We start from the raw sequence: 24,697 nt of genomic DNA on the forward strand, positions 1-24,697 counted from the left end.
ATGGAGAAGATAGAAACACATACCAAATCCCTTCTATCCCAAAAGCCACAAAACATAGCCTGAATATCTTTGACTGAGTGATTACTAAGAGCAACTCCATCGTTGCTAAGGCCCCCCAGGGCTATTCACTATTTAATTCACCCAGTAAACAAGAATTACCCTTAATGAACAGTAACAACATTTTGCATCTCCACCCCTACACTGAAAAACCCTAGCAATAGGCAATAAAATATTAGTATTTTATTTATTTATAAAATAATACAAAATAATTTTATTTGTAATTTTGAATAAGATTTTTAATCGTTCTCATTGCGCCACGTGTCATTATCTGAAAAGACAATTATTGGTGATGAATTTCGATAAGATTTTTATCCAATACCGTCGTGTCACGTGCTGTTACCTTTTCAAAATCGTTAAGGATAGATTTTCGATAAGATTTTTGACCAATCACGTCGCGCCACGTGTCACAATCTGTTTACAATCTTTGGGGATACATTTCGATCAGATTTTTAACGAATGACGGAAATCGATCAGGAATCCACCATCCATATAATCCATACCAATTTTCTAAATAATCCACCATCCATATAATCTGTTTACAACCTAATCCTTTATGAATCCTCCATATAATCCACTATCCATCCTCAGAAATCTCACACCAATTTTCTCAAGATCTTTATCGTTATTCATAGTTTCTGCTTCCTTCTTCACCAAAATCAAAATTTGTATCATTATTCATAGTTTCTCGTTCTTTCTTACAATGTCTTCTTCTTCAAGGATGATGTGGGAAATCGATCAGCAAGAGGAAGATGTGTTTAACCAATTAGAAGGAATGTTCAATCTCCAGGTGGCCCAAAATGAGATGGAAAAGGATGAGGAGCGTAGAAGGAGAGATGACAAAGCAAGAATGGCAAGAGCCTCACATTCCCGTCGAGTCATCCAAGTTATGGCTCAGATCTGCAGGCCAAGCCATTTTGTAAACCTTGATAAAAGTAGGCAACGACGAGGTACATATCTATTGGACGATTATTTTGTCCGTCACAGTGCATTCCCTGATACGTACTTTAGACGTCATTTTAGAATGGAACGACACTTGTTCAACAAAATCATGATTGTTGTTTGCAACCATGATTCTTACTTTGTGCAAAAGAATGATGATTTTGATGTTATGGGTCTCATTCCTGAGCAAAAAATTATTGTTGCCTTGCAGATGCTTGCATATGGAGCATCTGCATACCAAATGGATGAGATAGCGAGGATGGGGGAATCAACCATTCTTGAGTCCCTGATGAGGTTTTGCGAAGCAATTGAATCTATCGACATCGCAAAGTACCTCCGGAGACCTACTGAGATAGACTTGCAAAAGCTTCTAAAGAAGGGCGAGATACGAGGTTTTCCTGGGATGATTGGAAGCATCGATTGTATGCACCAGACCTGGAAAAACTGTCCAAGTGCATGGCAAGGCGCTTATGGGGACAAAAAAAAGCAAAAAGTGTCATTTTGGAGGCGGTGGCATCTTTTGATACATGGATTTGACACGCCTTTTTCGGGGTTCCAGGAGCTCAAAATGACCTTAATGTCCTTGCCCAATCCCCAATGATGTCTTGCAAGGAAAGGCACCTAAAGTCATGTACTCGGTCAACGGACATAAATACGACGGGGCATACTACTTAGCAGATGGCATTTACCCAAGGTGGTCATCTTTTGTCAAAACAGTGCCACTTCCGCAAAGTGCAAAGGAAAAACACTTTGCAAGCTGTCACGATGGGTGCAGGAAGGATGTGGAGTGTTGTTTTGGTATCCTCCAAGCTTGTTAGGCGATTATCAAGGGTGCTGCCAGAATGTTTGATTTAGAGTCGCTTCGATCCATCATGATGACGTGCATCATTCTTCACAACATGATTGTGGAAGATGAGTACAATTATGATGTCGTTAATGAATATGAGCCAGACACGATGAACAATTCCAGAACACAAATATATTATGCTCATGACGCCACCGAAGAACCTGTGCAACACGAGCCATTAGAAAGGGATGAACGTTACAATCAAATGCTCATTCAACGATATGCTGCACTTCAAAGGCCATATATGCACAATGCCCGGCATATTGATTTGATAGAGCACCAGTGAGAATTGAAACAAGCTCAAGATACTTAAGTTCATTTAGTGTGTTTGTTTTTATTTGGTGTGTTTATTTAATTTTATTTGGTGTGTTTATTTAATTTTATTTGGTGTGTTTTTTTTAGTTCATTTAATGAGTTTTTTATTATTTGGTATGTTTATGTAATTTTATTTGGTGTGTTTTTATTAGTTCATTTAATGAGTTTTTTTTTTATTATTTGGTATGTTTATGTAATTTTATTTGGTGTGGTTTTTTTAGTTCATTTAGTGAGTTTTTTTTATTATTTGGTATGTTTATGTAATTTTATTTGATTAAAGATTATCTTAGTATAAATAAATTACCAAATTAAATAAATTTTCTCTTACATTAAATAAAGTACTAAATTCAATAAATTGGAAACAACATAAAGTACTCTATTCAATAAATAATAGATTGCAACCCAAAGTGATTGAAAAATTATGGGCTCCGATTACAAACAAAGTGATTGGAAAATTATGGGTTCGTGAACGAATCATCGTCACCTAACCAATTTGTGGTGCTAGAATGATCTTCTCTTGTCGTGCTAGGACCATTCCACTTGCTCTCGCTTCTCTTGCACGCCTCTTTTGCACCACGTCGGCTTTCTCCGACTTCCAAAAATATTTAGAATTTGGAGACTTCCTTTCTAAAGGCGTATTCATAATGTCACGATCTCGTTGAGCCATTCTTTCTTCTCTAACATGTTCCTTTTCTTGCCTAAGTAGCTATCTTTCTGTCCTATTAGCTTGAAATTCTCTCTCAACAGCTGCAGCTTTTGTCTCCACTCTAGCCTTATCAGCCTCAAATTTAGCCATTTCCCGTGCCAAAGTCAATTCACCTTGGCGAGCAAGTTCTTCCATATACTTTGCATAATCATTCTTGGAAGCACTCCATTTTCTCTTTGAAGCCTTCTTACCTTGAGGCCTAATTGGATAACAGGTCCACCCCGACGCTTGTTCCGGGGGGGGGGGGCGTTTCAGGCACTTCTTCTGCGTCATCTTCATGAACATGTGAGGAATGATCGGGTGTAAAGTGTAGATGGGTGCTGTTCATGAAAACTTCGAGACCAACAGGCACAATTCTAAATTTAAGACAATCTTTGACAATATTCCAACATTCCCACATTTTGAATGATTGCTTTTGGTTTTTGGATTTGGCATTATACCAAGATTGTGCTTGAAGTGTCTACATAATGCGGGCGAAGAAATAATTATAATCAAAGTAGCTAATGTAAATTTGGGTATAAAACAAACAAATAAATAATATATTGTTACCTGATCTTCTAAATTTTCCCCACTTTGAAGATTACTACTAGCTTGTGCCAAAGTATCTCTCCACATACCAAACGATTGGCTAAGTATTTTCCAACAACTAGACATCGATTCTTTGGTTCTTTTCCCACCCATTTTCTCAAGATAATTTGTATGAATAAGACTCCACATTTCTCGCAGCTGCATCTCATTACCGATAATCGGATCATGAGTAACTTCAACCCAACTAGTACACAACGCAACATCTTCAATAAGAGTCCAATTCGTATCTGCATTAGTAGTCATTTTATTGGAAAAAATATTGGATTGAAACTTTGAGAGAAAGATAGGAATGTGGTTGAAGGTAGCTGAGAAAATATGAAATTGTGGTTGAAACTTTGAGAAAATATGAAATTATGGTTGTGGTTGCAAGTATTTGCGAGAAAGATTGGAATATGCTTGAAAGATTGGAATAAGGTAGAAGATAATGAGAAGGTATTTATAGAAAAGTAAAATCAATTTTTTTTTAATTTTTCAAATTTTTTTTTTCGGATTTTTAATAATTTTTAATTTTTATTCACATAATTAATCTTTGCCGTTGGATTAAAAAAAATTGAATTCCAACATTTCAGATTGTACCATGTGGCACAACGGTAATATTTCAGAATTATAATTTTTTTTAATTTATAAAGGTGAATAACGTGGATCGTTGATCTCAGATCCAACGGTTGAAATTAAATAAGGTTTTTAAATTTTTGTTACCGTTGGAAATCTAACAATCCACAAATTGTTGTCGTTGAAATCCAACAGATGAGGGGAAGCCACGTGGCCTCCCAACGATAACATTTTCAGAGTGCGCAGCGGGCCCCAGCTTCTGAAATCCTGTCAAACGACGCGCGCCAAATAGAGCTTGAAGCCCACGCACCTGACAGAAAAAAAATATATATAAAAAATGGTTGATGTTAGCCTTGCCATCGGGCTCTCGGGCCAGCTCTATCGCCAAACCCCTCCCTCGGGCCAGCTCAGGCTTAATAGCCAGCTTGGGCTGAACCTTCTTGCTCGGGCAATTGGACACTGTTTGATCCACTGTCCACTGGGCTATCAGCTTCGGTGGAGCTGCTCTAACAAAGAGGGAGCAGCAACTCATTTTCTCACTAATTAGAGTTGTCGGCATACAACTCCTTTTTCTCTCATATGCCGCCGCTCCAAACCAAAAGGCATAAAGAATGCTTTGTATATATCTACATGCTTTCAAATTAAACCCTAGCCCATTGTGGGCTATTAAGCAACCAATCTTTGGGCTTTAGACAAAACAAAAGGCACAATCAAAATTGAGCCATTAATCCAACAATCTCCAACTTGGCGAAATTCCTGAAAGCAACACAGAGTCAAATCAACAATCATCATAAGCACCCAAAGTACGAACTAGAAACAACGGAAGCTAAATCAAAATCCCCAAGCTCTCAATGCTCATAACAATCTCAACATCGACTCAAATTGTACCAAAATCATCAAAAGTAGAACATTTCTCCACAGTCTTCCCCAAATTTGCAAACCATAAGTGCCTTTCTCAAAACAAAAGTAATTCAAACGAAGAACTAAAATTCTTCAATATCACCTACAAAATCAAGCACATCATAACAAAGTAGGACACGCAAACTTGTTCACAAACACCATGGTCTAAAAATGCACCAATAGACTCATTCACATAGCATGACACATTCTCCAGGTCAAAGCTGATTACACATTTGGTGACATATGTCCAACATAGCACATACAAAACCTTTGACCCCCAAATTCAACTCCTAGGAATACCAAATTTTATGTCATTCACTCAAGCTTACCATCATCGCCTGAGCACCAACAGGACAACTAAAAATTTCAAATTCAAATAATCAGCAGGAGATCCAAAACCATATCTCAACTAGAGTCTTCAAGAAAGCTAATTGCAGATGATGGAGACCAACAAACCAAATAGCCTATAGACTAAACAAAGTTAAAAAGCATATAACTTGCCTTCTACCAGAGGGTTCCACACAAATGTTCCACATTGCACGTGGTGTATCTAAGTTAGTGTGGTGTCTCACTATCCAAACTTTGTAGAACTCCACAATTGGCCCTCATTGAATACAACTCTACCAAAAGGCAAAACCATACCAATACCCAAGTTCCTTCAGCAACAAATTCCATTACAAAAACTAACAAATTCAAGCCAAAAAATCTTTGCAAAGCTCGAACAAACATACCCAATAAAACTCCACATTGACAATACAAAGTGAACAAACGTTGCCTCAATGACAACCAAATGGGATAGGTAAACTAACTCTTCAACTTGAGCCACAAGTCAAATGCATATTTGACATCAATAATAACAAAATACTCCATTTTGAAAGCTAAAAATGACGAATATGAAATGTTTGAAGAGCTAGGTTTTGTAAAAATAATGAAGACAAAATCAAGGATGTGAGAAGAAATCAAAAGTCAAGCTAGTGCCATTTGTCAATAGATGAGATAGATATAGTTATATGAAAGTTGTTATGAGTTGTTAGACGTGTAATTAATTAGTTGAGATAAGGAGGTTCGAAAATAATCCAGTAGCTTAACTTTCACTACAAGCTTTGCAAGATATAAACTACCGTCGTAAACATTACTTGACGATAAAAGAAACATTTCTCAGTCTAAAACTCTCGAGCTCTCTCTTTCTTATCTGAATTTCTGCACTCAAGTTTCTTCAAGCTTTCTTCAATCTTCACAGGTTTAAGAACAAAAAAATGATGACAATGGGCAGGACTTTGATTGGACGCCCTAGTAATGCCAGTACATTCCCTCCTCCATGCTTACTATTTTTTTTTTAAAATCATCTCCATGCTTACTAATTTATTATGCTCTTCTTTGTTTTGTTTTTTTTACCGACGATAAGATAATAGATAGTTTACATTATACTCATGTTTAGCATAAGAAAATTTGGTGACGAGAATTTGAACTTGAATGCAAATTAGAAACATATATAAATTTCAACAAAAAAAGTAGAATTACGGAAAACTAAGCAAATAATTTGTGTTGTGTTAATTTAATTTGTATGTAAAATGTCCATCCAATTTTCTATTTTATTAAAGTGTTAGGATCAAAGGACAAAATTTTTATAAATACGTTTACACTTCTTTTTATAAATCTATCCACATTCTACTGTCATAAATAAGAGTTAAGATGACTAATACCAAGATTCCCAACTCATTATTATTAAATAAAGTGCATGCATGAAAATAAAAATAAATTTCGACTAATAATTTTTCTTTAGAATATAATATTATGTTAAAAGCTAAACACCTTGACCACTTATACTACGTACAGTCACCAGATATTCTTATGTGCTTGAGAAGTTTAAATGAATAACGAGTTTAATATCAATTTATTTTTTTTAATCTTAAATATATTACAAATATATCATTGCTAAAAATAAAATAAAAAAAATAAAAAAACCTTAAATATAATATAAATATACCATTGTTTAATATCAATTTTAAATATAATATAAATATACCATTGTTTAAATATAATATAAATATACCATTGAAGAAATGTACAGCTCAAGTTGTTTTGTGAAGTTGGTGAAGACACATGATTCGTTTACTATTTTCTGGTGTGGAGTGATCTTGCCGATATGGGTTTATGTTGAAAATGGGGTTTTCTATTTTGTTGTTTTTTTGATGAATTGTCTAAGATAAACTAGTGTTTCATTCAGTAATTTGGTTGGATTACGAGATTTCAAGAAAGTGTCATTCTTTCTTGATGGTTAAGAAAGTATCATTCTTTTTTTTATTCCATAGAATTTGAGTATCATTCTCTCGTTGCCTTAGAATTTGTCAAGAGTATCATTCTATTGTTACTTTAGAATCTGTCAAGAGTGTCGTTCTCTTGTTGCCTTAGCATTTTTGTCAAGAGTGTCATTTTCTTGCTGCCTAGAAGAATTCATCTGTTTTTTTATTTCTAGATTGTACTTGTACCTTTCATCATGGCTTCACCAACGGCTAAAGTTGTAGTCTTGTGTGATGATGATGGAGTGAGCAGAGGTTTTGGTTTGTGTCTCAACTCTTCAAGAAGCTGCAAAAGCTCTCAGTAATCTTTTGGTCAGCAATTACAAAGGTGTCATGGCAACCGAGCTGCTACGTAGTATATGTAAATTAGGAGGAAGTTTTGAGTGGGTAGACATGCCACCAGGTTTAACCGATTGGGTAGAAGAACCAACTGTAGGCATGATATGGACATCATTCTTTACCTGAGCAGCCTTGAGAAGTGATGCAGCATCTGAAGGAAAAGCAACGCATGCCCCAGCAGCAAACACAGCGGCTCTTACCATACTATCAGCCTTCATGGGACTACGGTTCAGCTTTAGCAGTAGTAAAATGCAGAGAGTTACTTGTTGCATTTGTTCCAGCAAGCTTGCTATCAAGTTAATCCAAAGTTAGTGTAGTTAAAAGTGCTACAATGTTGGATCATCAACTTTATTCGAAATGGTTATTGGTAGCATCAAAAGTGGAACTTGTATCAAAGATGTGGGACTGAACATTCAATTGTGGATCACTTTATATTTTCAAGATAGCGGGGTTGTCCAAATACAATACAGTTTTCCTGCTCATTTATGTCAACAACTCCAAACTATCATACACTGCTCCAAACTGCAAGAGGCAGGGGTTTGGGGTTTTCTGCAGTGTTTAGCTTCATAACAATAATTGTAGATGTATGTACAAAAGGATTGCACAGTCCAATGTTCTTGAAGCATTGCAGACATCTTCGTCTCGTAATTCCAGATAATAGAGAGAGTTATCTTTGTATTCTTATTATTTCAGATTATAATGAAAGCATCATTGCTGCCCCGATGATGTACTCCAGTCATATTGACAGTAAAGGAACCTCGTAAATTTTGTGTCTTGTTTCTTTTATTCCACTGCACACACTGTCGATTTTACAACACGTTATCAGCACAAGAAGCTCTCATGTCAGTGGAAAGCACAATGCCATAAATCCGATGAAGCATTACCTACCTTCCACCTCTGCTAGCCAAAAATCTCACAGAATAAAAGGTTTGTCCATTTTCTGTATCTTCTACCGCGCCTGAAGCGCCCCACCAAATTTAGGTGAGAATTGAAATTTACGACCTGTAGTCATCACAAGATAAGAAAACTCGTACCAACAACTTGTTTCCAGAGATTCAGAAGAATCTCATCAGACTTGGAAACCCAGATCACATCGTTTTCGACGGATCTCGAGAACTCCCATGAATACTCGATTGTTTGAGATGGTGATGACAAGAATGAATCCACATAAGCTTCCCTATCTTGTGCCTCCATCAACCCCGCTGTCATCTATGTCTCTGTATGGAGGTTCTTGCTTCGCGATGTCATGTTCCCTGGGTCATGCAAGAACAATGCCAGTCTCTGATAACCTTTTTGGATTGAATTGGTTCTGTGTGACCTCCATAACAACCCAACTAGCTCTGGGTTTAAGACTGGTAGAGACAGACAAAGAAAAAAAAAAGGAAGGAGGGATTATGGAATGGTGTTTCAGGCACCATGTGAATGAATAAGAAAGATAATAATAAAATAAAATAAAGGAGATGGTGCATCTGCACCATTCTGAAAAGAAAAAATAATAATAATAAAATAAGCACAATTTGGATGGGTGCCTCGACAGAAGTGAAGGGAGGAATATAATAAAACAAAAAGGGGAAAAAACCAAAAGGCTTTGAATGGTGCATGTGACCCATTATTAATACTGGGTGTGCGCATGTGTGTGAATAGGATTCTGAGGGAAATAATACACAAAGTACCCAAAACATTCTCCAAAGATTTCTAAAACCACCATTCTAAAAAGAAAAATATATATATTTCATGTTATTGTTATTTATGTGAATGGTGTTGGCTTAAAACACTTTCACAAGTTCTATTTACTTTAAAACAATTTATTTACCATGGACGGTTTTACCGCCTATTGCTTTAAGTTTTGATATATGTGAATGGTGTTGAATTAAAGCCCTTGTCACAAGCTTTATTTACTTAAATGCAATTTATTCGTTATGGCTGGATTTACCGCCTATTGCTTTAATTTATTTATTGTACTTATCTTGTGTTACAATGAGTATATATAGGACCTGAAGTTCATTGATCAAATCAGAACCTGCAGTTTCTTGATCCTCATCATATAAATGATTGGACCTGAAGTTCCATCATGCAAAAAGATCAGGCATGAAGTCCCTTGATCTTGAAGATCATGACATGAAATTCCTTGATGAGTATCGTAAGTTTGAAGTGCCCAGTGCCTTAACTTAATTGTAATAAATAGGTGAAGCTTTTATGGGTCAAGCTTTTGTAGGTTAAGCTTTTGTGGGTGAAGCTTTTGTGGGTGAAGCTTTTATGGGTCAAGCTTTTATGGGTCAAGCTTTTATAGGTGAAACTTTTGTGGGTGAAGCTTTTGTGGGTCAAGCTTTTGTGGGTGAAGCTTTTGTGGGTGAAGCTTTTGTGTTGAAGCTTTTGTGGGTGAAACTTTTGTGTTGAAGCTTTTGTAGGTGAAGCTTTGGTTGGGTACCATGAATTGGTTTTGCTTCACACTATCTTGATCAAGATAGTGTGAAGCTTTTGAGAATTTGTAGTTGTCCTCCATTGTTGAAGCTTTTGTTGGTGAAGCTTTTGTGTTGAACCTTTTGTAGATGAAGCTTTGGAGTTGAAGCTTTGTAGGTGAAGCTTTGGAGTTGAAGCTTTTATTGGGTACCATGAATTGTTTTTGCTTCACACTATCTTGATCAAGATAGTGTGAAGGTTTTGAGAATTTGTAGTTGTCCTCCATTGATGAAGCTTTTGTTGGTGAAACTTTTATGGTGAAGCTTTTATGGGTGAAGCTATTGTGGGTGAAGCTTTGGAGTTAAAGCTTTGTAGGTGAAGCTTTTGTAGGTGAAGTTTTGGAGTTGAAGCTTTGTAGGTGAAGCTTTGGAGTTGTGGGTGAAGCTTTGGAGTTGAAGCTTTGTAGGTGAAGCTTTTGTGTTGAAGCTTTTGTAGGTGAAGTTTTGGAGTTGAAGCTTTGTAGGTGAAGCTTTGGAGTTGAAGCTTTTGTTGGGTACCATGAATTGATTTTGTTTCACACCATCTTGATCAAGATAGTGTGAAGCTTTTGAGAATTTGTAGTTGTTCTCAATTGATGAAGCTTTTGTTGGTGAAGCTTTTGTGGTGAAGTTTTGTTGGGTACCACGAATTGATTTTGCTTCACAATATTTTGATCAAGATAGTGTGAAGCTTTTGAGAATTTGTAGTTGTTCTCCATTGATGAAGCTTTGTTGAATTTCCTTTTTTATTTATTTATCTATTTATTTTTTGGAAACTTGAAATTTGAAAATGTGAGAGAGACAACATATACAAATTTTTCTTCCACACTATTGAGCAAGAGATTGTGATGCAGGCCACACCTTGTAGTAGTCGAACGTTTGGATGAACCACATAAATTGAATTTGCCTCGAATGTTTGAGAATTGTAGTTGCCCTCTATTGATGAAGCTTTTGTTGGCACCATAAATTGGTTTTGCTTCACACTGTCTTGATCAAGAGTGTGTGAAGCTTTTGAGAATTGTGGTTGAACTCCTTTGATGAAGCTTTTGTTGGCACCATAAATTGGTTTTGCTTTACACTGTCTTGATCAAGAATGTGTGAAGCTTTTGAGAATTGTGGTTGCCCTCCATTGATGAAGCTCTTGTTGGCACCATAAATTGGTTTTGCTTCACACTGTCTTGATCAAAAGTGTGTGAAGCTTTTGAGAATTGTGGTTGAACTCTTTTGATGAAGCTTTTGTTGGCACCATAAATTGGTTTTGATGAAGCTTTTGTTGGCACCATAAATTGGTTTTGCTTCACACTGTCTTGATCAAGAGTGTGTGAAGCTTTTGAGAATTGTGGTTGCGCTCCATTGATGAAGCTCTTGTTGGCACCATAAATTGGTTTTGCTTCACATTGTCTTGATCAAGAATGTGTGAAGCTTTTGAGAATTATGGTTGCCCTTCATTGATGAAGCTCTTGTTGGGCATAAGTGTTCCCCTAGTTGAGTTGTCAAGCTTGAGGGTTTTTTATTATTTGTGAATGCTAGGAGTTCATATGTACAAGTTGTACCACTCGTCTTCTGGTAGGTGGAATGAATGGTGAGTTGTTTTCATCACTTGGTTAGTGGTATGAAGGTGAGTTCATTCATCACCTTTCATCACATTTCATCACCTGGTTGATGGCACAAGGATGAGTTCCTTCTTCACCTGGTTGGTGGCATGAATGGCAAGTTGCCAAATGATATTAGAGTACAGGTTGTACAGTTCATCACCTGGTTGGTGGCATGAAGGAGAGTACGGGTTGTACATTTCATCACCTGGTTGGTGGCATGAAGATGAGTTCCTTCTTCACCTGGTTAGCAGCATGAGTGGCAAGTTGACAAATGATATTAAAATACTAGTTGTACATTTCATCACCTGGTTGGTGGCATGAAGATGAGTTCCTTCTTCACCTGGTTGGTGGCATGAGTGGCAAGTTGCCAAATGATATTAGAGTACGGGTTGTGCATTTCATCACCTGGTTGGTGGCATGAAGGAGAGTACGGGTTGTACATTTCATCACTTGGTTGGTGGCACGAAGATGAGTTCATTCTTCACCTGGTTTGTGGGATGAATGGCAGGTTGCCAAATGATATTAGAGTACGGGTTGTATATTTCATCACCTGGTTGGTGGCATGAAGGAGAGTACGGGTTGTACATTTCATCACCTGGTTGGTGGCATAAAGATAAGTTCTTTCTTTACATTTCATCACCTGGTTGATGAGAATAAAGGCAAAGTGTCGAGGCACATTGTATCAAGTGTCGAAGACACAAAGTATGTTGAACAATTTCGAAGCACAGTTGGCTTATGTATGGATGTGTTGGAATGTTTGATGTTTATGTATGAATGTGTTAGAATGTATAATGTTTATGTTGATTGATATGAGTGATGCTTATGAATGTTTTTCTATACATGAAGGGATCCATGCTTTTGATATGTGAACCATGTTGGTTGTAACACTTGGTATCACATACTTTGTATCAAAGTATGCATGTTGAAGCTCTGAGTTTGAGTATAAGGGTAGGTCAGTGTAGACCAAGTGTTCCAGTGCTAGGAATGCAAAAGACTCAGAAAAAGTTGTCTGAATTCCCTTTTCTTTAAATATTTGTCGAATGGCTTGTGTGACAAAAGATCTGAAGCGGTTGAGAGTCAAAACATTTGTAATGTGTATGCCTTTTTATAATAGCATTTCCTTCAGTACCTAGTCCTCCACTTTGAAAGAGTGAGGCTTGACCTTATAGTCATAATAGTCGACGGTACGTTCACCCCTTGTTGTCTTGATACGAACTTTTATCCCTCTTGTTGTAATGGGCTTACTGAGAGTAAAAATCTTTCCTCTTACCAAGAGACAGGTACGTTTGGTGACTTAGCGAGTAGCTAAATGAGGCAGGAGATGATGCAATGGGTGTTTGAATGGCCAATATATCCTCACTTGGTAGAACTTGACTTCCACTTCCTATTTATTGATAGAGGTTAACCATATAGGGTTTTCTTGGTATGTCCTTACTTGGGCAGAGGTGTGGTTGTAAGCCTGTACCATCACCACAGAGTAAGTCTTCCAAGTGTTGACATTGATCATGTACTTGAAGAAACAATCACGTAGGCCTGCCGTGAAGGCCTTGAGGGCGGTCTTGTCATCTGCCTCAGCGCAGCGAGAATACTCATGGCTGAACCGACCGGCATACTCTCGTAGTGACTTGTCCGGCTTCTGGCGAATAGTGTATAAGTCATCTGCAGAATGCAAGTGATTGGTTTGGAAAATGTGTTGAGAGAGTGTACGAATAGTGTACAAGTCATCTGCAGAATGCAAGAATATGGCACTACTAAACTATTGCATTCTCGAAGCATAACTGTTGCATGCCAGAAGCATGACAGTGGCCACATGAATACATGGTCCAGATGGACAATCTGTGGACATGGGAATTTTGATGTCTTATGCATGAAGCATGATAGACATGTAGGTTCCAATGACTCAACTCCCGGAAGTGGAGATTAAAATCCAAGCTCTATAACGCTCAAGATGAAATTATGATCCACATTCTCTAAATTACGACTATCCTAGAAGAGATAGTATAATGCCCTTGAAGAGGCAATGGATATCCAAAAGAAATGAAAAGCTTTTATGCATGCGCATGCACATGAGAATATGGGACCTCGAATTGATGATAACCAATGGTAATGTTAATTTTTACAAGTAGCTACTAAATTCATCAATGAGTTGTGTTGATATTGAGTCTCGTTCTTTTTTGTCAACAAAATTATTGGCCAAAATGGAGAAAGGCAATTATATTACAATTTTGTACGAACGTGGAAAAATAGACCTATATATTTGAATATAATACAAATAGCCAAAAGATGTTGAACCAAGGAGATTACATTGGGCATTTGTAATACAGTGAAATACACTCACATGATATGACCCTAAAATTATACTCTTGTAAACAAGTTCACATGAATGGAGAATTATATATAAGGGGTTGTGAGTCGCCCACATCATATCTCCATAAGTAAATCCCTCAAATATACATGAGAGCAAATTGCTCTGTATAAATTCCAAAGGAAAATGTGTCATGAAGTCTAGAAAATCCCAGAAGGATTCAAATTGCTTAAAGTAAGCCCCTGAAGGGTAAAGCATAAATTATGTACTCAATACCAATGGATGATATAAATTGCCTTAGTGAGTACTATCATTATGATATTGTTGCAACATACTAAAATCTCTTGCAATAGTCAATGACATTAAATTAGAACTCCTGAAGAGTTGATGATATTAAATTGAGACTCCTGAAGAGTCAAGAAAAATTATAAAGTGTTGAAAGAAATATTGTCTTGAGTTGCAGATCGAACAATCTACCAACACGAATCTTATCCATGATGTTAAAGAACCATATGGATTGAAGATTATGAGTTGAATACTCAAATGATGTAGACACTATGAATGATCATTTATCTTCGTGAGGGTAAATATAAATTGATATTTGGTCCAGAAGTACCACATCTTAGTGAAGTATATGCTTTATTGTATTTAGCACAATACACTGAATGAAATTGTTGATGCACAAAATCAGTGAGGACTTTGGTACAACAGAAAGTGTTAAGTTTGTGACCTTCGCTAGATTGCTCCGGTCACTAGTGTGGATAAGTATGTAAATGGATAAGGACAGGCAAGCAAACACAAGATGTATGTGGTTCACCCAAATTGGCTACGTCCACGGAGTAGAAGAGTTCTCATTAATTGTGAAGGGTTTACACAAGTACATAGGTTCAAGCTCTCCTTTAGTGAGTACTAGTGAATGATTTAGTACAAATAACATTAGGAAATATTGTGAGAGAATGATCTCTATTTATAAAAGAGAGTTTCTAGTTTCATTCTGACATTGACACGTGTCGTGTTGTGATTGGCTTCTGATGTTGACACGTGTCGCGCTATGATTGGCTTCTGATGTTGACACGTGTCGCGCTATGATTGGCCTCCTGGTTGGAGGGAAACTCTTCTGGGTCTTTGACAGTATAACGTTGACCGGTGCTTAGTAGTTTCGGGATTGGTCAAGTATGGTACTAACAGAAATAAAGCTTATCTATTAATATCTTCGACAAATTACATATATGTACATATATATGAGTTAAAACAAACAAACAGGATTGAGCCTTCACAAAGATTGCCCATGTGAAGCCTTAGTACTCGGAAGTACCCCAGAAAGGGGGAGGCACCGGAGATTGATTATGTGGCACCCTAGTACTTGGCAAAACACAAGAAGGGGAAGGCATAAGTTGCTTTCAGAATCTAGCAACGAACATCTGGTGATCACTTTGAATCCGACTTTCGGATTCCTGCAGCTGGTCGAGTTTTCTTTTCATGCTCGTCGAGTAATTATTTGCAAGCACGTGTAACACTCTATTTTCGTGCTTGAGCCCTCTGATCTCTTATTTAAGACCTGCCACCTCAGCCATCAATGATTCAACTTGGCGATTTGAGCAAGTAGGCGTTGGCCCATATTGGATACAGAGCTTGCACACTGAACACTGGGAGCCAATGAGTCTTGAACGGCCGACTCATCAGACCGTTTTGAAAGGATCCTGTTATCATTTGGAGTGAGAAGATTTCTAGCTACCACAGTAGCGGTTGTGTTATTCTTCATCACAGAGTCCCCAACCGTAAGAGAACCATTAGAAGATAAGAAGGACGGACGCCATATGTTATCCTGACGCTGCTCGTCTGTATCGCTCCTAAGACTCGAATCTAAGCAAATGTTAAATGGGCAAGTCATTTTCAGAAATGATGAAGGAAAAAAGAGGTCAAGTAAAATTTCAAAAGTGCAAGAATGAGGAAATTTCTACAAGCAGCAACTTTCTTAGCATACTCTTAAACACAATTGATGTCTCTATAAAAGAAGAGGCAACAGACCCACTCGTTCAGAGTTCGAAGAGGCACCGCTCTTCGAATTTCAAAAGACAGATTTTCCTGAATAAAGTTTGTTGGCATTTTTCAGACGCAATCTCAGCTTTTTTTGATATCGCGTGCAGCTTTGTCAAAGATCTCTGAAAAAGTTGAAAATGCGTAAATCTTACTGTTCTAATTACACCACAATTGCTGACAAGAGTAAAGGCACAACACCATTACCTGCTATTGAAAAATCTCTATATATGTCGATCTCCGTTCTCCATAACAAGGCAGACCTGTAAGAATACCTAACTCTCTTTCATTGCCGAAAATGCATCTACAACCAAACCTCTCAACATACTCAGTTTCTTTCCTCTCCGAGAATACCTCTTCAAACAAGTCACACCAGAGCAAAAGTATCTTATATCATGCAATCTCCATGTCATTTCCTTTGTCCTTGTTCTTACTTGCAAAGACAAGGACAAAGAAAGCAATATGTCAAAACCTCCACTCAATCTCCCGATAAGGAACCGACTGCCTGGAACCTTGTCTGATTGCTTACCTAGTATTGCTCTTGAGTAGCCATCTTCAACTGTTGTTGGAGTTGAGTCTCCAGTCACCAAGAAGTGATGAACCATCCAAATGCAAGGGTTGCATTCCATTCCTACATTAGAGGGCAAATACTGCAAGAGAATATGCCACACATGCATGGGAGAAAACCAGGGAAAATACTGCTTAAGCAAGGGGAGCAAGGCAACTGAAAATGATACATTGAAGCATGTGGAGACAAGCGCAACAAACACGTGCTAATTCGTCCCCGAAAAAACCGAAGATCACTTGCCACATGAAGCTCCTCATGGTCCAATTTCATTCAAGATCAAACCTCGAATCTCTTGAAGAAATCACAAGTCCGATTCAAGATCAAGTGTCCACCACCCTTGAATCAAATTCCGCTCCAGATAAAAGGAGTAAATTCAGACCTTTAGAGTAAGTCTCGCAGAAGGCCCTCCAACCCAGTTCAATAACAAGCCTGTGGAAAGTTAAGAACAAGTAAAGCATCTCTTTCGGCATCTCTTCTCGCTAAGAGACTGAAGCAGAATGATCAATGATCAGCCTAAATGATTTGAAATCAGGGGGAGATATTCATCAGGGGGAGCATCCAAGACAGATCAAGATTTTAACGAGTCAATCGAAGACTTATGGCCATCCAAGGGGGAGTGTTGTAAATATGGTGGATGTCCATGCTGGCCACTAATCCACTAAGCTACAAGTGGGAATAAAGGTTGTCTTTCACTGTCTGCCAAAGCTTACTCCCTACGACTCATGTTTTCTATATAAATGCAACACACACCAAACATAGGTTAGTGACTCACGGAGAGATAGGAAAGAAGAAAGAAAGAGAGAAAAAGAGAGGAAGAGAGAAAATAGAGGAATAGGAGAGGAGATAATAAAGAGAGTTATCTTCGTACTCCTGTTATTTCAGATTATAATGAAAGCATCACCGCTGCCCTGAGGATGTACTACAGTCACACTGACTATAGAGGAACCTCATAAATTTTATGTCTTGTTTCTTTTATTCTACTGCACACACTGTCGATTTTACAACATTTATTTATTTTTTATATTTGTTATCCCAAAACAAAGTTATAGAAAAGTTTCGTAATTCATCAAGAAACATCCGGTATTCTGGTTTTAAACCATAGAAAAGTTTCATAACTCATAGAAACCACCACGAAATGTACGATATTTTTGATCATCATAGAATTTTGGCATCCTCAATTTGCCAATCTATTAAATTTGAAGTGAAAGATGAAATCTTGGCAAACCCCACAAAACAAATAATTTAAAACCATGGCCAATCTATTAAATTTAAAGTGAAAGATGAAGTCTTGGGAAACCCCCACAAAACAAATAATTTAAAATCATTCAAGCAATCAGACAAAGCAATAAAAATAATGTAAAACTACAGATTCTTACAAAATGCGGTTTTACTAAATCTACAAAAAATAATTTAAAACCATTCAACCAATCAGGCAAAGTAGTAAAAATAATGTAAAAACAATAGTAATCCGTTTGTTTTTAACATTTCCTAAACCCTAGCAATAATATGAGTTTTAATTCGTGTTTAGCGAGAATCGAACCTAAAATCTCTTACTTACAAGTGAAAATGAATATCACTAAACTATAGTACTAAATGACTCTTTAATTCCAACATTAAAATGAGTTGACGACTTTGTCAGTAATGTCTGCCTTTTCGTACTCAAGTTTTGCACAAACGGATTCTTACAAAATGCGGTTTTACTATTATTTAATTTAATTTTTATATTTGTTAGATATATTAGATATAAAATCAAGGGATAGAAAAGAAATAAAATGTCCTTTTCAGAATATTATTTCTTTAAGTTGAATGCGGTCCACATGTGAAAAGTATAGGAAATAGGAATGGCCTAAGGAAAGAACAATACTTGACTATTTAAAGATTAGTAGGAATTCCTACTCAATTTTTTTTTCAAAATTGTTCGTTGTCAATTTATAGAACTTCGTGTTTATAATCAGAACTATTCATATTATAAATCACCCTATAAAGATCGTCTTTGCAAAAATCAATTAAAACTAAGGTTGTTTAGTCATCAAAATGTTTAAAAATAAATGAATGGTTTTGGTAAAAGCATTATGAACTGTCCATGTACTTGCTATAATAGATTGACTAAACGATCTTAGTTTTAATTTAGTTTTTGTAGAGATGATCTTTACAGTGTAATTTATAGTATGAATGGTTCTTATCATAAATACAAAGTTCTGTCATTAAAACATTATGAATTTTGAGTAGGAGTTCAAACTCATCTGAGTAGTCAAGTATTATTCCTAAGGAAAAGGGGTGGGCATTTCCCTTGTAAAAAATCAGATCCTAGAAAATCTCACACTACCTACCTTCTGAGAATCTGAATTATGAAAATTTAACAGACACAACGTGGCCCATTTTTCTGCAAATCATCATTGCATTTCTTATTCTGGTGCTTGCCATAATAATGCAAACATAAAATAAAAGGTTAACATATCCTTTTTCAAATGTTATCATTAGAACGCAAGTCCACCTCTGCTACAAAGGTAGAGAAGAGTGTTGCCCTTACATCAGGGTATGGATTCGAATTATGTCGGTTCTTTAATCTAATATCTAATCTAACAAATCTATCTTTGACCTAAAAAAATGTTATCATCAGAACTGTTCGTTGTTATTTAAAAATTATTGGGTTAAGTCAGGATAATTATTTTTTAAGGGTGGTTTTAGATTGGTCATAACTTTTTTTTAATAAACAAACGATATCATTTAGGTGAAGGATGAATTTAGCCTCACAATGGACTGAAAAGAATCGAACCTAAGACTCTGACTTACAAGTGAAAATGAATACCACTAGACACTTCAATAATGTGGTCATAACCTTTTAAAACAATTCAAATAACTACCTAAAGTTTTGAAAAATAGTCATCTATTAGGTTCACTAGCTTTCAGTTATGATATGAACAAATATTAAGCATGTTTTAAATCTCAAGTCATCTATGGAGATTTGAATCTCCAAATTGACGCATTTTGGAAGTCTCTCTCCTCTAGATTATTGTAAGAACATCTCCAATGGAATGACAGCAAAGGGGCTTGCTGTCAAATATAACAACAGCTTCAAATTTTCTTTATTAATTATTAAATGTCTTTTATTAATAATTAATTGTCATTTATTATTGGATTGTTGAACGGTAGAGCTTGTTTTATGTACTACATTTTTCTTCTTTTTTAATCAACAAGTTCTTTTCAATATAAGCGACGATGCCTTGTGAAATATAGTGATTCATTCTTCAATCCTACATTATTTTGTGAACCCTCAAATTTTTTCAAACTCATCTTCTGATTCAGCGGAGGAGTCTGGAAAAATTTGAGGCATGTTTTGCTTGTGGATTTATGGTTTTTGTCAACAGTTCTTCAGGTTTTTTGCTTTTTGTGCCGTTTTTAGAGATTCTGTGCACATGTTGTGATGCTTTTAATGGGAGAATTTTTTTAGTGAGGAGTTGTTGGGTGTGAATCATGGGTGATTTCCTTTTCTTATTTTATTTTTACTGGATTTTAGGATCCATATGATCCATCCACATAATTCATATATGGAAAAGAAATGGAAGCAAATCAAAATCCAGCTACTTCTAAGCAATGATTATTCATTTGATAGAAAACTTCATTTTAATCTTTACAAAATATGAATTTTAGACTATGACATTGTGTAAGATTAAAATCTAATTTTAGTCCTTAGTTCATTTAATCATCTCATTTATTAGTTATATTTTGATGTTTTATTTATCTTTTTATTTTTATTTTAATATATTAATTTCATTTAAATTTAATTTTTATTTCATTCATCAAAATTTATTTTAATGTCAACATTTAGGCAACTAATTTTTTTATAATATATATTCCGATAACAATTTTGTATATCCATCCATACAAACATATAGGTACTTTAATTCAATATAATGCATTTCGGTACGTACATTTTGGTACACACATTTGAGTATCAACTTTTTGGTACATTAATTTAATATATTATATTTCAGTACATACATTTTGGTACGTACATTTTGGTACTTACATTTCGATATTGATATTTAGGTACATTAATTCAATATAATACATTTTGGTTCATTATAATATATTTCGGTACAATTGTAGATACAAAAATTTCAGTACAAAAAAATCAATTTTATATATTTCGGCACAGTCATTTTTGTACACTTATGTATTTATATATTTTTGTATTACAAATTTGTTTTAATATTTTCTCATTTATGTTCATTTATAATTAGAGGACTAAATATGTGCAAATTAATAAAATTAAAATTTAATGGGGAGAGATTAAATAAAAATACACATTAAATAACAAAAATTGAATATAAATTTTTATAAAAATACACTTCAAGAGATTAAATTGAATATGTAATCTAGCACCAGATTTTTTTAAATTTTAATCTTTTGCAAGGATTCATGTTAAAAAAACCTCTTGATTTGACCCGGAAATTCTAGAGATTTGTGTCGTATATAAACCCAGCAAAACCCAGAATTCTAAGTATCCAGAAGAACCCAGCAACAAGAGCTAGAACAGCAATGGCTCTTCTAGCACTTGTGTTTGAGCAGCTGCAGAAAAATGTCTTTCTTCTTCCTCTTCTCGTCCTTTCTGCGTTCATTCTCTTTTCGTTTACTAGATCATCGTCCAATGGCGATGAGAAACGCAAACTCAAGTTACCACCTTCCCCGCCAAGGTTGCCATTGATTGGAAACCTTCACCAGTTAGGCACATTCCCGCACCTTTCTCTCCATGCTCTCTCGAAAAAGTATGGCAATTTAATGCTAGTGCATTTTGGGAAAGTTTCGACTCTGATTGTTTCGTCTGCAGAGATGGCCAAGGAGGTGATGAAGACGCAGGACATTGCTTTCTGCAGCCGGCCGAAAGCCACTGCTCCAGGAATATTGTTCTATGACGCTCATGATGTGGCGTTTGCTCCTTACGGGGAGTCCAGGAGGCAAGTTCGGAAAATCTGTGTTCTTGAGCTTCTCAGTCTTAAGAAGGTGTCACAGTTTCAATACGCAAAGGTGGAAGAAGTTTCCTCGTTGGTCGGAAAGATTCGCAAAGCGTTGAGTCTCAATGGCGGGGGTCCTATTGTTCTGAGTGATCTGCTGGTGGCAACCTCCAACAACATCATCTGCAGGTGTATTCTCGGACAAAAGTTTGAGGGCGAAGAGGACAAGTGGTTCGGAGATGTGACGAAAGATTTGATGTGCCAACTCATAAGTTTCAGTTTTACGGATTACTTTGGTCCGAGGATGAGTTGGCTTGACCGTGCTAGAGGCCACATTAAACATTTGACATCAATTTGGTCCGAATTTGATAAGTTTTTCGATAAGTTGATTGCCGAACATAAGGAGGCAGAGAAAGAAGGCAAGCCTCGCAAGAAGGATTTCGTGGATATTCTCCTCCAAGTTCGAAAGGATGGCAATGACTTTGAGCTCAAAAGTGACCACCTCAAATTACTTCTACTGGTCTGTATATATCCCCCTTCATAACTTACTCTCTATAACAATAACATTGATATATATATATACACACACACACACACACATACATACATACATACATATATATATGGCTGATGATTGATTTGGCTTCTTAATTTACGATTTCAGGACATGTTTGTCGGAGGAAGTGATACTAGTTGGACTGCCATGATATGGTTGATGACAGAGCTTGGGAAAAATCAAAGTGTGATGAAGAAGAGTGGTGGGGAAAAAGGGATTTGTAGATGAGAATGTTGACATCCCCCAAATGACTTACATGATATGTTGCATCAAAGAAAATATGAGAGTTCATCCTCCAGCGCCTCTTTTAATTCCCCGTGAAACAAGTACAGATGAGAAATTGGGAGGTTACAATATCCCTGCGAAAACACAAGTGTTTGTCAGCGCATAGTCGGTACAAAGGGACCCCAAAGTCTGGGACAAGCCCGATGAGTTTTACCCGGGGAGGTTTGAGGAAAAGTCCGTTGGTTTCGTAGGTCAGGAGTTTGAACTCATCCCGTTCGGTGCTGGGAGAAGAGTGTGCCCTGGACTCGGCTTTGGGGTTGCTTCAGCTGAATATGTGTTTTCCAACCTTCTATATTGGTTTGATATGAAATTGCCTAGTGGTGGTAAAGCATTGGCCAAGACCATGGACACCAATGAAGTTTACAGACTCTCAGTCCATAAGAAGGCTCCTCTCAACCTTATCCCAATCCCATACAACCCTTGATCCCTCAATCAAGATCTGTCATGCTTATTTATTCTTTTAATTAATTTTGTTCGTAGTTTCTGTTTCACCTAAATTTGCATTAGCAATTTTGCACTTTACAATGTTGTGATCCTCAATGAGGCGTTGTAATGTGACTGCGTAGAAATTGTAACAGATACATAGTTTTTTATAATAATACATATTTTGGATTTGCTAATCCACTTTGAACATTTGAGAATGCGTGTAATTAGTTGTAGTGTCTCTTGAAACATCTTCAGGAAAAAAAAAATGGATAGGTATGGACAAGCGGAAGGAGTGAAGAAGTGGTACGAAGGGTAGTGTTGAAAGAAGTCATCAGTGGTCAAGGTACTGGTTGCATCCGCAGTATCAGTCATATGCAGCATCAGTTAATCAGTCATATGCAACATCAGTTTCAAAGTACAAGTTGCATCTGCAACTTCATCTACTCACATCAAAGACACTGTTGGTCAGTATGAAAGCCACACTGCCTTCACCCTTCATGGGCTCTACCATGTCTTTCATGGTATTGATGTCTTTGATCCCAAGTTCCATATTGTTTCACCAAGAGCTGACATGAATGAATACAAACAACCACTTTGAACTAGAAATCAACATGGTATTAGAGTAGGAACCATAATTGGCCTGCCTTTGATTTATTCTCTACTGTATTTTTTCTTCTTCTGTTCATCCCACGAAAATGGCAGAAGATAACCCTTTGGTTTCAGAGGTTACGAGTTCCTCTACTGCAACTTCCATCATCATTCATGGAGATATCAATCCTAATCAAAGGTTGTGCTCCGTGTTGTTAAATGAATTCAACTATCTACGTTGGTTTCGTGCTGTCACGCTTGCCCTAGGAGGAAGATCCAAGATAGGGTACATCAATGGCAACATTAAACCTCCTAAAACTACCTCTATGTCTTATGATGCATGGTTGTGTAATGACCAACTGGTTATGTCGTGGATGCTCAACTCCATGGAGCTCAAGCTGTCTGAGCTTTTCAGTTACTCAAAATCCTTATATATTCTTTGGGAAGCAGTCAAGGAGATGAACGGGAGTCAAAACAATGCTACTTATGTGTTCCAACTAAAAAAAAACCTTGCTAGTTTAAAGCAAGGTGATCAAGCGTTTGTTCAGCACCTTGGAAGCTTGAAGAACATGTGGAACGAACTAGATTTGTATCGCCCACACATCACTGACCATTGATTCAGCTGTGCTTTTGAAAAGGGTTGATGAAGACAAGGTTTTCTAAATCTTGGCTGGTTTGGGACCAGAGTATGAAGATCTCAAGAGCCACCTTTTGATGACTCATAAGCTTCCATCATTTGGAAATGTGTGTTAAGCTGTGCAAAGAGAAGAAACCCGCAGGAAAGTGATGAGTGTCGAAATCAAGACCAACTTTGAAGCTAGAGCATTCAATGTCAATCACAAATCAGCAAGGGACAATCAGTTCAAAGAAAGGAGGTCAGATTGGAAGTGCACTTACTGCAATGGTGCTAGTCATTTGAGGGAGAAATGTTGGATCCTACATCCTGAATTAAGACCTAAGTTTGAAAACAAGCTTTTCAGAGATGTAAGAGGTTCACTCAATCACTCACAAACTTATGCTCCAAATGCCTATCATGCAGCAAGCACATCTACTGATAAACTGGTAAATTTCACCTCCAACCCTGTTGATTTAATAAATGAGTTTACTTCCTATATACAAAGGAAGAAGGGAAGCACTGAGAGTGAGGATTAAGCCACTGGAAATCCCACTGCTTTACTTGGGAAATTTGGCTGATTCAGAATGTGTACCACAAAGAGACATCTCAGGTATAACAAGTGCACTTTCCACTGCTTTAAATATAGGTCTTTCACCTGATGTTTGGATTATAGACTCAGGTGCCACTAACCATATGACAAACAAAGTATCCAGTTTACATGAGTATACTCAGTTACATAAACCTAGCCATGTATATGTGGCAAGTGGTAAGGGGGACCTTAT

The 24,697-nt window shown here is 36.7% G+C and overlaps 1 protein-coding gene and 1 pseudogene across 1 annotated transcript; both read left to right on the plus strand.

Annotated features, from left to right (window-relative positions):
• Positions 1-20,976: 20,976 nt before the first annotated feature.
• LOC103424468 (phenylacetaldehyde oxime monooxygenase CYP71AN24-like) lies at positions 20,977-22,765 on the plus strand (annotated as a pseudogene).
• A 641-nt stretch (positions 22,766-23,406) lies between these two features.
• LOC103431144 (uncharacterized) lies at positions 23,407-23,916 on the plus strand. The gene has a single exon (XM_008369289.2). The coding sequence runs from the start codon at positions 23,407-23,409 to the stop codon at positions 23,914-23,916; it is 510 nt and encodes a 169-aa protein (XP_008367511.2).
• Positions 23,917-24,697: the final 781 nt, after the last annotated feature.

Source organism: Malus domestica, chromosome 14 (genome assembly GCF_042453785.1).
Source record: "Malus domestica chromosome 14, GDT2T_hap1".
Taxonomy (NCBI): Eukaryota; Viridiplantae; Streptophyta; class Magnoliopsida; order Rosales; family Rosaceae; genus Malus; species Malus domestica.